Source organism: Hipposideros armiger, unplaced genomic scaffold (assembly GCF_001890085.2).
Source record: "Hipposideros armiger isolate ML-2016 unplaced genomic scaffold, ASM189008v1 scaffold_560, whole genome shotgun sequence".
NCBI classification, from domain to species: domain Eukaryota; kingdom Metazoa; phylum Chordata; class Mammalia; order Chiroptera; family Hipposideridae; genus Hipposideros; species Hipposideros armiger.
Window position 1 is genome coordinate 766,856 of NW_017731910.1, and position 18,012 is coordinate 784,867.

Consider the following 18,012-nt stretch of genomic DNA (forward strand, 5'->3'; position numbering starts at 1 on the left):
TGTCGTAATAATAGAGCTTAAATACTTGTAAAAAGTCTTTTCGAAAAGTAATTCTCAGATTTAGATAAAAGTTTTGATGAAACTTTTACTAAAGAACCAGAAATTAAACACCTATTTAAATATATCACAAAGCTGCCAATTAAAAAAATAACTAAAAAATGGTGAGAGTTTTGCTGTCATGACAGACAACTTGGAACAGATTCTCTTTCATTGCATGTGGTAAAAATAACTTTTAAAGAAGTGAATGCCGTAAGTTTTTCATTAATCATAGCAGTCAGATTCTTGCCGATTATTACATCTCATTCTAAATAATGGGTATAAACTTTTGAAAAACAATGTTTGAAATCTGAACTGTCATTGCAGTTTCACATAAAGAACACTGTAGGAAAATACAAATTGTGGGGGTTTTACAGGAGGAGGTGGGAGAAATTAAGAGGTTATGTTCATTTTGGAACTAATTTTTTAAATCCTAATCTGAAATCTGTTCTTGTACAGATTTGAGTATGAGCACAGTGGAAGAGGATTCTGACACAGTAACAGTAGAAACTGTGAACTCTGTGACTTTGACTCGGGACACAGACGGGAACCTCATTTTTCATTGTCCTCAGAATGGTAGGAGAACGCGCTGACATATAATTGTAAATCTTTTTGGATTTCTGAATTTTCTGTCACCTTTAAAATCTCTCATCCAGATATACAGTTTAAGCTAGGACAGTAGAAAACGAGGTTGTCCTTTTGGATCATGAATTAATCTTAATTTGTATTTTTATTTTTATATTAAATATTTTTGTTAAATGTACTTTGGTATATTTTTTAATTTACCATAAATTTTAACCTTTATGAGTGGCTATCTTATATAAGCAGAATCTGTTGAGCCTCCAAAGATGATGATGGACTAACTATAATACACTTTTTCTTTGATACAGTTTGATACCATAGTATATGTACAATAGAAAATGTAGAGATAGTTATGCCAATACAAATAGATGACCTTTTTTGCTAGAACCTGTGTTAGAGAATTTTATGTGACTATCTGAGTAAGATTTAATATAATCATAGGTAATGAATTAAGATTCAATAGCCTTGAGGCTTGTGATTTTTGTTATTTCTCTACCTATTTCTTATTTGTAATTTATTATTTATTTTGTTTTAAGTTTGTTTTGTTCATCCTGGGTTCTGCCTTCTCTTTTCACCCCATACATAATCCCTGGGTTATTTCATTTAAACTTGTGGTTTTAACTACCACCTACCTATAAAAATGATTTCAGTGTTTGTCTTCGGAATTCTCTGTGTTTCTCATAGGCATCTTAAAGTTCACATGTCACAGACTAAATTCTTTCACAAAATTCCCAGACTTAGTTCTCCTTTCCTTTCTCAATCAACTCCGTTACTTAGTATCCCAGATCATAAATATGGGTAGGAATAAATCCTCCTCTCATCTCCCACATTCATCCCATCATGAATACTTGTTAATAGAATTATGTTTTTTAAATCTGTTCTTCCTCTTTGTCTCAAGTCCCTCTTAGTTCAGTTTCTCACCTGGGTAGCTCTGATACCCTTTTAATTGGTCTCCTACCTCTGATTCATCTTTCAAACTGCCGATGGCATTAGTCATGGTACTCAACAGCGTAAGGTTTTTTCAAATCTTACCATGATTTTTAGAATATAATTCAGGTTCTTTAATTTGGCACGTAGGCCTCCCATCATCTCACTTTCCTTCCAGCCTCACTTCCTGCCACATTTCATACAACTATATTCCAGCAGCTGACAACTGTTTTTATTTTCCTAACCTGCCTTAAGCTTTTTATACCTCATTGTCACTGCACATGTTACTCCTACTGCCCATAATAATCATTTCCGCCTGGCTTCTGTTTCCCTTTCAAGTTCAAACACCTTCGCCAGGAATCTTCCTTCATCTCCAGTCTAAAGTAAATGCCTCTCCTCTGTGTTCACAAAACAGCCTCTTCATTCCGCATTCATAGCTCTTATTACACTATTTTGAAATTGTTAGTTTTATTATCTCCACTACATTGTGAGCTCCTTGACAGTCAGGGTATCTCATTATTCTGTTCCCATCACTTAGCACATAGTAGGCCTTCACTAAATACTTGTGAATGAATTAAATAACCAATCCTTGTCTTTACATGTGAAATATTTGGAAAGCCAGATAGTTGACAGCACAGATGTGTGACGTTTAAAAAGCGGCACCTTTGTCATAGTTCCTTGTCTTAAGAATAGAAGCTGAGGTCCTGCACTAGACACAGAGAAGGCAGTGTTGCTTTGAGTCCTACTTGTACAGCTGGGTTTGGTTAACTGAGCAAATGGGTAAGAAGATAATTTTACAGTCACTACTTGAAGATTTTGTGTTTTCCTCATTAGTTTGAAGGTTGTGAGATTTTTTTGGTTTTGTTTTTGTTTCATTAGAAGCTGATGAAGTAGACTCAGAAGATAGTACTGAACCTCCACATAAAAGGCTTTGTTTGTCTTCTGAGGATGATCAGAGTATTGATGACTCTACTCCTTGCATATCAGTTGTTGCACTTCCACGTAAGTCACTGTACATTAATAACAGAATTCCCTTTTGAAATCAAATTTGCTTACAAGAGATTTAGTTGGCATTAGAAGGTAGACTTAAACCCATTATTTTTCTCTTCATTTAGTCAAAAAACCTCTTTAACTAACACAGTGAGCACTTATTTATGTGTCAGGAGTGGTTATATATAAATGCTTTTACATATGTTGTCTAATTTAATCTTCTCAACCTTTCTTTTTTTCTTATTGCCCTTCCACGCCCACCCAGTAGCCTTCTTTTAAATTTTTTTTCAGATCGTGCTCACCCCATGAAGTTTTAATACCACAGATATACTGTTTTGTTTTGTTTTGTTTTTTAAATGCACTTTGTATGTCCTTGCTTTGTTAATAAACACAGTAAGGTTTTCTCTCACACATCCCAGACACATATTTGCCCTCATTGAGAAAGCATGCTGTAGAGTGGGGATTATTATTATAATCCCTATTTTATAAATGAGGAAACTAAGGCAGAAGAGGTATAATAACTTGTCTAAGATCATACCCAGGCATTCTGGTTCCTTAGTTCATACTCTTAATCCCAATGCTCTACTGCCTCTTCATATGGTATGTAGCCAAATGGAAGTTAGATGGCGGTCTGATTAGTTTATTCTCAACAAGGATGTTTTTTGTTTTGTTTTGTTTTTCAAAGATTTTTATTGGGGAATTGGGGGAAGGGGAACAGACAAGTTGCTGTCGTTTTGTTCTTCAGTCTAGTTGTGGAGGACGTTGCTTCACTGGCCCAAGTTGGCACCATCATTGCACTCTTCTCTGGCGAGGCAGATCAGTCTCCGGCTTCTGGACGGCCGCTCACTGCAGCTGCTGGCCACTCACACTGGCTGCTGGCTACACACAGTAGCTTATGGCAACCCACTGCCACAGGGGCTGCAGCCTACGCCGTCGCCGGCGACTCATGGCAACCCAGCTCCAGGTTGAGCTGTTCAGCATCTTAACTGTAGAGGGCAGTGTCACTGGCCGTCATATGTGGGATCCAAACCGGGGCCCTCTGGCGTCCCAAGCCAGCTCTTAACCAATGCGCCACTCTGTCGGCCCTCAATGAGGATGTTTTTAACATGTTTGTATTCCAAGATCATTTAGAGTTGACTGAATTCTAAGGAGGTATAGTGTTTCAAGTGGAATACTATTGGTGAAAGACTACAATACACCAACTGTAACATTAGATTATATTTCTGATTTGTTTAGCAAAATATAGGGAATTTTGTTGAACTGTGGTGGCCCCACAAAGCTGGTACATGTCTTAGTCCATGGCAATGGATTGGGGCTCAAGGCTGGCTGTTGGTGGCACTCTGCATAAAGGAGAGTCTTGCCATACCCAAGAGCTTTCATTTTGCACTCACATCAAGCAAGATCACATCTTTATCCAGTGGAAAAAACTTAAGTTTTCATCATGGAAAATCATGTCTTCACAAGTAGATAAACTCTGTATTTAGAGTTTAACTGCTTATTAAATTTATAGAGAACAGAAACCCTTTTATATCATTTTACTATGAGACTTTACTGAAAGACAGTGTTGATGTTAATATTGTGTCCAGTTGTGACATATACGAACATAATCTACTTCCAACTAAATGATCTTTCCTCGTAGTGATGATTCATATGATTTTTAAAACTCTTTCCTAATTTGATTATCATTATGTTGTGATTCAATTTTCAAACTTGATTGGCCTACCTGTATAGATGGAACCCTATATGGATATTTTCTAAAGTAGAATTTTTTTTTATTCAGATATGATTGACATATAACATTATATTAGTTTTAGGTGTACAACATGGTATGGTATATGTATATATTGTGAAATGGTCACCATAATAAGTCTAGTTAACATCCATCACCACACATAATTACAGATTTTTTTGTTGTGATAAAAACTTTTAAGATCCACTCTTTTAGCAACTTTCAAATATATAATAACAGTGTTATTAACTGTAATCACTATGCTGTAGATTACATCCCCAGGACTTATTTATTTTATTAAGTAAGAATAATTTTCTAGTGATTATTTTGACTGGTTAATTCATTTGGTTAAAGTAGAGTGCCTTGATGATCATAGGATCAAATTATACTTGATGTTTTGTTCTATTTTATGGTAGACTGAATCCTTCACACCATATTCACTTCACTGGCTAAGATAATACGAATGTGTTGATGTACAAATACGTGAGCTGCTTGATGTTGGGGTTGGGTCATAACAAATCACGTATGGAGGGCGTCCTGGAGCCTAATACTCACGATAAGGCTGAATTTATGAAAAATGGCCTTCAAGTATTTATATGTTCCCTGGATTTGTAAAAACTATGTTGATCATATCAACTTAGGAAAGTTTCCACATTTAAAAACAAGTCACATAAAAGCATAAAGTCCTATATCCATCACTGTCATATGGAATTGATTAAATGGGCAAGTCATTTGCTGAACTTTGTGGAGGTGAATATTAATTTTTAAAGATTTAACTTAAAATTTAATTTTAATTCAGGTCTTTACATGTTTTATAAAACTGATAAAATTTATCTGTCCGAACCTTAAAAATCCACTTAACTATCATGGTAATCAGTCTCGATTACTTACTGAAAGCTTCTTTTTGCCATCTCTACCACCACATTTACACCATTCCCTATTCAGTTACAACTCTTGTTGATTATTCATTTAGATGATTGTTGCAATACCTTAGCCCAGGCAAACTGCGGCTCACAAGCCATATGTGGTTCTTTGCATACGTTCTGTCTCAAGTTTGCCGACCCCTGGAAGAGCCAATCCTGTCCCTCACAACAATTTAAAAATTATTTGAGAGCCATAAATATATTTTCACATAATCACCATTATGTGAATAATAGCCTTTAAAAATTTTATAAATGAAACTATGATAGTTTTATTTTCATTTTCAGTTTTACTTCAGAGCCACATTTACGTACCCAAAGATTGCCACCTGTGTATGGCGAGCCGCAGTTTGCTGACCCCTGGCAGCTCTTCTGTCTCAAAAGCTCACTGACTCCTGCCTTAGCCTCCTACTCCTGTTGTCCTCCACATTTCACTCTTGCTGTTACCTATTACTTGGAGTTCATTTGTGATCTAGTTCACACTTGGTTTTCCTACCACTACTTCCTATGTTTCCAGCTTCCTCTAATACTTTTAAACTCCTATGACCCTTTGCCCCACTGGGATTCATCATCTTACCATTTTTTCTTTGTCCCTTCTCCACTGTATCCTGTTTTCTCCTTACCCAGTTTCAGTTTTATGGTTACTGTCAAGTCCTTTTTTCTTTCCCTCACTTGCATGTTCTTTGATGAAACCACAACCCTGGTTAAATCTTATTTGCCTATTTATGTTTATACCTGATTGAAGAAAAACAGCACACGCAGGCTGACGGTCTCTCTTTAAGTTGATGACCATTAACTTGAGGTGGGCTCATGATGTTGCCTGCCAGTCACACCATACTCCTGTAGGAGTGTTCTTTCTCCCACTTTGAGATGCCTGTTTCATACATCCCAAAACCTCCAATACTTCCTCCACCATTTTTACTCTCAACTGATAACCTTGCTTCCTATTTTATTGAGAAAACTGAAGTAGCCAGAAAATAATTCCTATAAGTTTTCACTACTACAAATACACACCCACGTGTATCTATGTCCATATATTCTATCTTTTCTCCTCGCTAAGGTCGTCTCCCTTTGATTTTTTAGATCCCATCCCTTTTGTCTACTTAGGAACATTGTTGCACAGTTCTTTGCTTTCTCTTCTGAATCATCAATTAGTCCATCTCTACTAGATTGTTCCCATTAGCATTACAAACATACTGTAATTTATTCTTTAAAATAAAAAAGCCCCATTAGCCCACTTTTGGCTACCATCCAATTTTCTCTTTAAGAGCAGAGTACCTTGAAAGAATTACCTATATTTGTCTTCATTTCTTCCTCCATTCTTCCTTAAACCAGCCTTTCACCTCTATCACATCTCCAAAACTAATCCTTCCAGGTCTCTAGAGACCGTCTTGTTACTAAATCCAGGGGTGATTTTTTTTTTTCAGTCTTCGTCTTACTTGGTCTTATCCACATTTTTGACAATATTTATCACTCCCTGCACCCTGAAACATTTTGTCACTTGGCTTCCAGGAACATATTCCTGGAATAGTATTCTTCTACTTTTCTGTCCATTCTTTACCAGTCGCTTATGCTGACTTGTCCACATCTCCCCAACCTCTAAAAGATGGGGCGTGCCCTAGGACCCAGTTCTTAGACTGCTTCTGTTTTCTGTTTTTACTAGTCCTTACAATTAATGGTTTTCAATCCTGCCTCTGATGGTGCCTCCCAGCTTCTTCTCTTAACTCTAGATGTTTAGTAGGTATCTCAAAGTAATATGTTTAAAACTGAGTTCCTAAAACTTCCTGAATTCTTAAATTTATTTCTTCTACAATGTTCCCCATCTCATTAATGGCAGGTGCATTTTTTTGCAGTAGCTGAGATTTAAAAAAAAAACACATAAAACAGTATCACCCTTGACTTTTCCATTTCTTTCGTGTTTGGTTTATCTGCAAATTTTGTTGGCGCTACTATCAAAATAGCCACTGTTTGAATTGCTGTCATCAACCACACTTGCCTTCAGTCAGGTCTAAGCCACTGACCTCTTATCTGGAGTATTGAATAGGCTCCTTAACTGATCTCACTCCAGCCCTTGCTGCCCTTTAGACTATTTTCCCCACAGCAGCCAGAGTGATCTGTTAAAATAAAAGTCAAGGGCCGGCCAAGTGGCTCAGTTGGTTAAGAGCTCGCTCAAGAGTGCGAGCTCTTCGGATTCAGTTCACAGCCCAAGCTGAGCTGCCGCTGAGCTGCCAACAGGTGGCAGGATGGCTCAGCTAAAAAATAAATTAATTAATAAAAACATAAAAATGAAAAAAATAAAATAAAAGTCAAATTATATTATATCACTACTCTAAATCTTCCAGTGGTTTCCTGTCAGAGTTAAACTCAGCATCTTTACAGTGGCCTACAAGTCCCGACACAATATCTTACTGTTCTTGTCCAGCCCGCTTTGGCCATACTGCCCTCCTTGCTCTTCCTAGGAAAATCCAGGCATGCCCCATCTCAGAGCCTGTGCACTTGGTTTTCCTTCTGCCTGAAGTGTTCTTCCTCAAGATACCTACATACCTAGCTAGCTCCCTTCCTCACTTTGACCCAAGTCTTGGTTTCTTTTCCTGACCGCCTATCTAAAATTTCAAACACACTCTCCCACTCCCAATGCATTCCCTTTCTGCTTTGTTTGTTCTCCTAATTACTTATCACCATCCAACATAATATTGTGCTACAGCATAATTTTATGTCTAACCCACTAGAATATAAGTGCCATAAAGACATGATTTTTGTTTCTTTTGCTTACTGCTGTCTGTACGTTACCCAAAGCAATTTCTAGCGTGTATTTGGTGCACAATAAATATTTGTTAAACGTGTGTGCATACCCATTCATGTGCGCGCACACCCAAAGAATGTTAGGAAATTAGATGGTCACATTTTTTTCCGTGTGTGTGTGTGTGTGTGTGTGTATGTGTATGTGTGTGTATATATATATTTTTTTAATCTTTAGAACCTGCCATTATTATTCTGGAGTTAAACTGTTCTTTTTCTTGAAGTTTCAGAAAATGATCAGAGCTTTGAGGTGACCATGACTGCAACCACAGAGGTGGCAGACGATGAGATTACTGAGGGAACTGTGACACAGATCCAGGTATAGTAAGTCCTACTGGCTGCAAGAGCAGTATCCTTTACACGTACCTTAAGTGATAAAATGGCACGAACATTTTGTCCAGCAAAGTAGTAGCAACCACAAAATTGAGCTAAGACTTATTATTACTTCATTCAGGTTTTTCTGAGTGCCCACATATGTGAGTCTCAGAATTGTAAGCACAGACAATTTTAAAATTCATTCCCTGTAGAGCAGCTCACATTTGTTGAAACAGATGATGCATGTGCATTCGTTATATAAAGGAGTGATCTCACCTGAACTGTTAAATAACTTTAAATTTTATGTTACCAGTTACGTAAGATACTGACTGAGATATAAAGCTTTTTGAGATAGTTTTACTAGGAGCTACCTGTAGTGACTGATTTAGAAAGGCTGCCTGTGTTCTCTGTTCTATGTGACTTGGAAGCCAGTCATTTCAGATAGGTTTTAGTTACAATGGTTGTAGTTACGGTACTTCCTTTTGGTGCCTGTAAGACCACATACGTTTTACCATGTGTTTAGAGGTTGGATACTAATCAGCCTTACTATTTTCCTCTTATGCGAACTTCTTTAAATGTCTCATAAGTTATTTTTGCCCAAAGTAATCAGAATTCTTTGCACTCTAACCTGAAGACTAAATCTATTTTACTTATAAATTTGTCTCTGGCTAATTGTGCCTTTCTTTTTAGTAGCTTCTCCTTTTGCTTCATCTCTTCATTTAACAAATTATTTTTGAAGTAGACAATAGACATTGTACCCTTATTTTTCTTATGTGAAGTATCACAATGACCTTTGTTCAGTTAAGTATAATAGTTATAAGTTGATATGTAACATCAAGGACTAAACATCTCAGGTGGGTGCAAAATCCACCTACTCTGCCCTGGATATCAGCAGGTGATTTGGATGGGAGTTTTTTCTAAGCCCTCTGAAACAATAGGGCAACATCCTCCCTTTAAAATGGGGCTTGTCACACTTACTTCAGATTTAAAGACTGTGTAGTCTCACTTCCATTTCGTTTTTAGCACAGTAAGAATAACTGTATACATATATATGATATGGCTTACAACCTAGTTGTAACATTGAGCAGTGACAATGTTAGTTAGACAAGTCCTGGGCTTGTGTTGTTTGGGTTATTTCCAAAATGTTAATGAGTTATAATTTAATACTAGCCTCTTGGTTTGTTATTACCATTTTAATAAATGAAAAACTTTCATTAATTTCTAATATATGTTTAATAAGATTAACATTGTGAGTGAAAGCATAGTTAAAAGTTCAGAAATAGTCTGCTTTTTGCTGTGTCCTTTTGTGTCAAACCAGGTGTCGCTATTTCACATTGGTTAGTAGTTAATGTCTCATTCTAGTGATGAGACAAGCTTGAAAAATAATTAGAAACTAAAAAATGTCCAAATACATACAGTAATTTGTGGTTGCAAGAGGTATTCATTGGGTGAAATAATTATTTTTAGATGCCTAAGCCTGTATATATTATAAACATGAAACCCTACAACTAACTCACAAAGGCTTCATTTAAAAAACAACAGCATACTAAATAAAGACTAAGTAATTTAGAAAGATTTACGCATAAAGTAGTGGAAAATGCAGGTAAAATACTGTTAAACTTATTCATACCTATATACTAAGTGTAGATAGATACCCTTTAAGGTACCTGAGTCTCCTGCTATACTCAATTCATTTGTTATTGACAGTGTTGAATATTACTGTTAAAATTTAATAATTATTCACTTCATTAAGTGACTGTTTACATGTTCAACATTATATGACTTAAGCAATGATTGTAACTCTTCCTCAGGAAAATTTAAGCCGTAAGGCATTAAGTATTTGTCCAAAGATGGAAATTAATCAGCATACCAGGTTTATTCCTGAGGTTCATAGAGTGGGCTTTGCTGTATATTTTTACTCACTTTGGGAAATGATGATTTAACCTTTTAACCAGCTGATTAATATAAAAGATCATCTCAGGAGAGCATTTTCTACATAACATTTCTTAGAAGTGGGTATTGTATGTATCAAAGTCTTTTGCTAGCTGTCTGTCACCCTTGATGAATAACTCCTGTGTCAAATGTGATAGACTTGTGATCTTCAGAATACAAGAGGCTTTCGACCTCATTTATCTAGTTTGCCTGAATTCTCAGCTTGATAAGGACCTCTTGGTCTTGAAAAGAAAAAAATCTAAAATGTATGACACAAATATAGGGTTATAAAACTTCATACTTGTTCAGTGATTTCTAGCTTTTGTCCATGGATTTAAATTAAAAAACACTTTTATTAATAGAATATATTCATTACCACCCGATATAAAAATAAAGAGGTATGGCTTTTCCTCTCATGGCTGTGGTTGCTTAATGACAGCTTTTCTCTTTCCAGCTGAGATGGGTTTCATTTCCTCTTGAAGTTAGAAATTCATGTTTTGCTTATTCAAGAAACAGTCCAATCTTTGTTAGAGTTACCTCCAGCCACAGTGACATAGCTTCGTTGATCCAGTCGAATGTGATCACTAGGCTGTGTGATCACTAGGCATGTGACTCTTCCTGTATCCTGGCCTGCCTCTGATGGGTTCATAGTTGACAAGTAGCACTGTTGCCAAATCTTCCTTACTTTCACTATAGCTCTCTTAGCCCAAGGCCCAACTCTTAAAAGCAACTTTGTTCCTGCAGAATTCGCAAGATTTCTGCCTCTAATTTAAAATGTACCCAGTGATAGTTGCATAAATATACTGAAAGACACTGAATTGTATACTTTAAAGGGTAAATTTTATGGTGTGTAAATTGTCTCAATAAAGCCTATTTTTTAACTACCAATTTCTTAATAAAGATTACTTTAGCTGCAATAATAATAATGATGATGATGATGATGATGATGATGTAGTACCATATAGTTCTTTGAAAAGAAGATACATTGATGAGGGTAGGAATCAGCTCTAGAGGTTGGCTAAAACAAAGCTGTCAGTAAACAATAAGTAGACCTTGATTTTGGAATTATGTCTTTTGGTTTAGCCTGTTAATCCTTTAAATTTAACATGAGATTACATGGCTATATATTTAGGCAGCAAACTACCTGTGAGGACATTAACAATCATAACACTCAACTCCAGCATTTCCATTTTATTGTATGTATGAGGTCATTTTACATATACAAATATACAAATAGCTTTGGATATCCTATAGTGATTTAAAGACTTACTGGAATCTTAGCCAATATTCTATAAAATTCAAGCCACTAGACAGAGTTACTTGCTTAAATGAAGGTCATATTTTATTAATGCAGATAATTTTGTATTCATACTGCTATAATAAAAACAGCAACAAAACATGTCTTCCAATAAATTGAATATATTTTTACTGTATCTATAACAAATGAATCCCATATTACTGTATCAGAATTTTATAATGCTTAGCATTACAAAGAGAGATGGATCAGAATGAGTATTAATTAAATCAAGTCACTACTTTTTTTTTTTTTTTTACTTTCACCTTTTCAAGATTCTACAGAATGAGCAACTAGATGACATATCTCCCTTGGGTAATGAGGAAGTTTCAGCAGTTAGCCAAGCCTGGTTTACCACTAAAGAAGATAAGGATTCTTTGACTAACAAAGGTAAGATATACTGTGAATTTTAATGTCCAGTGGAAAAAAATGGAGGTAAAAAGGCTTGAAGTCATTAGGATTCTGAGTTGGACCTTCATAATTGTGATTAAGTAGTTACAGTAATTGAACTTTTCTAATTGAATTAAATTTGGCTCTGAATGACTGAATGAGACCATGAAAGCAACATTTGTTTTTCAATAATTGATCATTTTTCTGATATGAAGTCAATTTTGTCCTGTTGATTTTTGAACAAATGTACAGTGGAGGCATTTAAAAGACAGTACAGTTACTGCTTATGGGAGTAGAAAGTCAAGCCTTTTCAAAGATCTACTTACTTCTGTCTGATAGTAGCTTAGAGACTTATTGTCACATGGTGTTCATAAGGATTGCTAGGAAGCTGCTACAAGAAAATGGGGGTTGTGTATCTGCCACTGTGAAGAAAGGAAAGGAAGCTAAAGTAAATAAATCGATGGTTTTTAACCACTGTAGAATACTCATTTAGAATATATTGTTCATTTGGTATCCAGTGTATTATGTTTACCTTGCCCTAGAATACTTTGTACATGTTTTGCCCATAAAGTTTATTTTTCATTGGAAAGATTTTTCAGCACAGTTGACCTTTTCTAATCCTTACAAGTCATTTTAGCCGTTCTATACTGCTGAAAGAATAAGAGAGGTATCTTTTTAGTATTTTATTCCTTTCAAGGAATAACATTTTCTATAATATTATTTGTTTTCTTTAAAAGGACATAAATGGAAGCAGGGAATGTGGTCCAAGGAAGAAATTGATATTTTGATGAACAATATTGAACGCTATCTTAAGGTATCTTGTGGCATTTTTTTTGTTTCACTAATTTGTTCACTGCCAATTGCAAAAATATCAAAGCAGCATATTATATGTACTTAAGAGCATTTCCGTAATTTTTGTAATGGATGACTGGCTGATGTTGTAACCTAATAATTTTAAGGTGTATGATTATAGTATATTTTTAAACAAATTTTGAATTCTCAGTTTGAAATAGCTTTATTGTTTTAGTTAACACTGTGGAGTTTAGATAAAAATCTTAATAGCCTGTCAGAATTGGAACGCCCTGTCTTTTAAAGCAGCCTATAAATTAAAGTTTAAGTTTTTATTGTTTAAATCCTTAAACATGCATCTTCTTTGAATGAATTTATGACATTATACTAGTCCTTTTTTTAAAAACAAAAAAAATTCAAAATTTAGTTCATATTCAGGCTTATTTTCTGGTAGTTTGGTTATCCCCTTTGTTAAATGTCTGTTGAACACAGTATTTTTGAAGCACTGGATATATGAATTGGCTTAACACACAGTGGTTGCTTTGAAAAGCCAACAGTCCATTTGGGAATGTTGAAAACAGGTGAAGAATGATTCAAGGCTTTGTACCATGTGAGTGATACATGTTGTAAATTCTGCACAAGATCAGAAGAAGAAAAGTTTATTCTCAGGCTTAGGACAGTTATGGAAAATATTTATAAGAGCAGGGATTTAAGCTGAGTCTTTAAAAAAGGGGTAGAATTTAGGCTAAAATAGGGCTGGAGGTAACCACATGAGTAAATGCTGAGCACCAAGAAATCAGGGATCAAACCCAGACCACATTAGCTCCTTTAACTTCAAGTTAAAGGAACCAAAATAGCCTCTGGAAACAGGGCTTTGAAGTCCAGACCAAAGAATTAGCACTCTGCCCTATAAAAGTGAGAAAGATTGCTACCTTAGTGAAGTGAGAGATTGGGGTAAATCCATACTCTTCTCATGGAAGTCTTCCTGAGACTGTGGACCATCCCCAAAATAGAGTTAGATTCAAATAGTGCATGTTTAAAATGTTAGACCATTAGCATTCTTTGCGAGTGGGAGGTGTACAGTATTTATTTAACCATTCTCCTATTGTTTGATACTTCAATTGTTTATAATTTTTTCTATTATAAATACATAGCTGCCTAGAATGCCCACATTCTTAAGTTTAATTTTAAGCTGCATCCTTCTCAAGCTAAGCTTTGTAAATTATAAAGAGTTAAAAACTTTAATTCTTTTTTGTTTAGCGAGCCATCCTGCCACCTGTTGGCATCTTAGTGGTAGCTCAGCTCGGGCCAGGCTGGGAATCGAACCAGTGCTCCTGTTGCTCAGAGCTCACACTCTTGAGTGAGCTCTTAACCAACTGAGCCACTTGGCCGGCTCTTTAGTTCTTTCTTAATGAATAAAGATCCTTCCCATCAAGCGAATTGTTTTAAAAGCAGAAATACAGTGGCCATTGGAAAAGGTATCCAGAAGAGTATTAAAGTTGGCCACTGGTCATATGTACTGTAGTTAAAACTGTAAAAATGCATGGGTTTAGATAAGGCAGTAACGAGTGGTAAGAACACTGAACTTTCTAAGGATTTGAAGATGCTCTCCAAGGATCTTTCCAACTTTATGATGAAAGGGAAGGAACATGACTAAAATTTGAGACTTTAGATGACCATTTCAGTTGACCAGGTGAGAGGAGTAAGGGCTTGAAAGTACACTGGTGGAAATAGAGTTGGCAGGGAAAGGGCAGATAGCAATCTCTAAGGAAGCCTGGTGACTGGATGTTGGAGGAGAGGGAAAATGAGTAGGTGGAATCACTAACGAGCTTTCTAGTTTGGGGTGATTGGGAGAATGAGGATAGGATTGGCAGAAACAGAAAATGTCCAAAAAGAATGTACCTGATCATGGGAAAAGGTAATTTGTTTGTTTTAATTTTTGACCATGGATTTTATTATGTGGTGCTCTAAGAACAGTGTACAGCCATTTTTAAACCAACTAGTAGATGTCATATATTCCATCTTTGGGGTAAAAGAATAAATGAAAGTAACTGCCACTAGCAAAAACAAACCGAAGAAAACAGAAGAACATAGTGTCTTCCATATATGTAGGTACTCAGTAGATATTTAAATTTAATCGTTTACAAAATTGAAACTACAGAAACAAAGAATTTTAGAAAATATTCTAAAGTTTAGAAACTTTTTGCTGTTAAGTTGTTACAGATTTTATATATTCAAAAGAGTGTATAAAATGCATATCTGTAATTTTACCTGTTTTTGAAATATATATAAATAGATCATTCTCTGGGTATTATTTAACTTTAGTTAGATATTATGATTTTGGAATCAATGTCCTGTTGGCTTGTTTAGCTGTTATTTCATTGTGCAAATGTACATACTGTAAGTTATCCATTTCATAGTTAATGGTTATTTGGTTATGTTTTTTGCTGTTAATTTGTGCACATCTGGTGGGTATGAAGGGTATTTTATTTTTAATTTGTATTTCTCTGATTATTTTCATATGCTTATTGGACATTTCTGTTTTCTCTTTGAAATTCCTATTTGTGTCTTTCACCAATTTTTCTATGGGGTTTTTCTTTTTATAGATGTTCTTAATGCATGCTTGATATTAATGGTTTTTTGGTTGTGTTAGACATATCTTGTCCCAATTTAGTGGCATATCTTTTCCTTCTTTCTAGGTGACATTTGATGAAAAAAGATTTTTAATGTCAATATCAAAATTATAATGTTTTTACTTTCATATTTTGCATGCTTGTTTAAGAATTCCTCCCCTGCCTCAAAGGCATGAAGATAGTCTCATATTATTATTTTATAAAAGTTTTTGAGTTTTGTCTTTTATTCTGTTTTTCCTATTGAGTGAGCTGGGGGTTCAGTGTTTTGTTTTTATATGGTTGACAATTGTCCCAGCATGGGTATGGAATATTAGTTTGTTCCCAAATTCCAATGTTCATTCTGTCCTAGATCAAGCTTCCATAGATTCGTTTCTAGGTTTTTAATTTGTTCCCAGGTTCTGTTTGTTGATACCTGTATCAAAACACCACTCACTGTCTTCAGAAGTCCCAATATCTGATGAGACAAGTCTCTTCTTAATATTCTTGACCCTTGGCTTTTTCACTGTTAATTTAGAATCAGCTTGCAGAGAATGGAAAACTCTTGGAACTTTTATTGGGACTACATTGAATCTGTGCATCAATCTGAAGGGAATTAACATCTTTACAATATTTTGTCTTCCTATTGAAGAACATTGTATAGCTCTGCATTTTAGTTAGTTCCTCTTTAAGGTCTTTCGATAGTTTTATATTTTCATCCATAAAGGACTTGCATAACTTGCCTAAGATTTAGTCCTAATGCTGTTAATTTTGATGCTGTTGTAAATGAGAACTTTTAAAGATTTTTATGAGCTTTGTATAGAAATGCAAATGACTATATATTCATTTTGTGATCACTAGCCTTGCTGAATACTGTTTTAAATCCAATAAGTTTTTCATAGATTTTGGGGTTTTAATATATGACATTATCTGCAAATGATTCTTCTTTTCCAATCTTTATACTGTTTATATCTTTTTCTTTTATCAGATTACCAGCAAAGTCCAACTTGCTTAGGAACGTTATATAAATGTTGAGTTTTATGATTGCTCTTTCCACACTAATTGAGATTTTAAGTTCTTTACCATAAATATACTCATATGATTAATTACACTAATAATTTTTCTGAAATTAACACAAACCTGTATTCCTGGAATGAGCTTACTTTTTATATTGATTATTTTCCTTTTTATATATTACTGGGTTCAGTGTGCTAAAATATTTTAAGAATTTAGAGCATCTATGTTAATGAACTTGACCTGAAAATTGTTTTCTGAAACTGTCCTTGTCTGCATTTACTATTGGGGTTATGCTAGCCTAATAAAACAAATGAGGAAGTGTACCCCCCGCTTTTTTTCTTTGGAATAGTTTAAAATCAGAATTATATTTTACTCGATTGTTTGGTAGGATTTACCTACAAAGTCATTTGGGTCTGGGATTTTCATTATGGGAAAATTATTAATACATGATTAAATTTTCTTGATGGCCTGTGCTTATTAGGTATTTTATCTTCTTGAGTTAGTTTTGGCAAATTGACTTTTTCTAGGAATTTATTCATTCTATGTAAGTTTACAAATTTATTGCCATAAAATTTTCATAATGTTTAATTGTCTAATCTCTGTAGCATCTCTACTTAGGCTCCATTTTTCATTCCTAATATTGTTTTGTCGTCTTTGTTTTGTTTTTTGTTTACTTTTTCCATAAGTTTATCTTTTTGTATTTTATTAGTCTCAATTGATCTTCTCAAAGAACCAAATCTTAGCATTGCTTATCCTTTCTATTTTTTATTTCATTCCTGATTCTTTTAATTTTGTTGAGATTTTCTTCCTTCTACTTTCTTTAGATCTTAATTTTTTATAATTTTTAAAGGAGTTGACAGAACTTGACTTTATTGAATTATATACAATGTATTTTTAGAACATTTAAGTATCACTATTATAACATTTTGAAGTTTTACTTATTAATGAATTAGCAATACTTTATTATTTGAAATGCCATTGATGATCTTTAACATAAAAAAAACAACCTTTGAAAAGCATAGTATATCTATATGCATTTTATCAGCAATCCCTAAATCAAAGAAATGTAACCCATTTAGGCACGCGGAATAAAAGATGCTACAGAAATCATCTTTGAGATGTCAAAAGACGAAAGAAAAGACTTCTACAGGACTATAGCATGGGGTCTGAACCGGCCTTTGTTTGCAGTTTATAGAAGAGTGCTTCGCATGTATGATGACAGAAACCATGTGGGAAAGTATGAAAACTTGTAATGCTGCATGATTTCATGTAATTAGGGGAAATACTTAAGAAACTATTCTTTTTTTGAATAGTTATGATCAAAGCCTTAACTGGAGACAACTATACTCTGAATTACTGTTGGGTTATATTTCTCCAGATCCATGTTGTGAAGATGGTGAAACCTCATTATAATAAGGCCTCTTTTAGAAATTAGAATCTAAATCACTTTATATAGATTTTATTTAAGACTTAGCTGGCTTAATACATCGAAGTCTGCTTTGTAGTAAATTAACATAAAAACTTTAGCAGTGGTTAAAGATTAGGAAGTGTGAAAAGAACTCTAAATTCATTGGTAACATTTTCCCTATTCAGTTTTTTATAGTATAACATTTTCTAGTTCAGTGACTTTTTTAAAATCCAGAATAGAAAATAACTAAATTTATTGATACACAATTCATGGAT

The 18,012-nt window shown here is 34.6% G+C and overlaps 1 protein-coding gene across 5 annotated transcripts in view; it reads left to right on the top strand.

Moving 5' to 3' along the window:
- Positions 1-18,012, top strand: part of DMTF1 (cyclin D binding myb like transcription factor 1) — a 47,648-nt gene that overhangs the window by 13,664 nt on the left and 15,972 nt on the right. For all 5 annotated transcript variants that reach the window (XM_019623713.1, XM_019623712.1, XM_019623714.1 and 2 more), the window contains exons 3-8: positions 496-612; positions 2,425-2,547; positions 8,208-8,302; positions 11,800-11,914; positions 12,652-12,728; positions 17,409-17,566. In XM_019623713.1, the coding sequence (XP_019479258.1) occupies positions 504-612; positions 2,425-2,547; positions 8,208-8,302; positions 11,800-11,914; positions 12,652-12,728; positions 17,409-17,566 (677 nt within the window). In that variant the 5' untranslated portion in view covers positions 496-503. The remainder of the gene's footprint in view (positions 1-495; positions 613-2,424; positions 2,548-8,207; positions 8,303-11,799; positions 11,915-12,651; positions 12,729-17,408; positions 17,567-18,012) is intronic.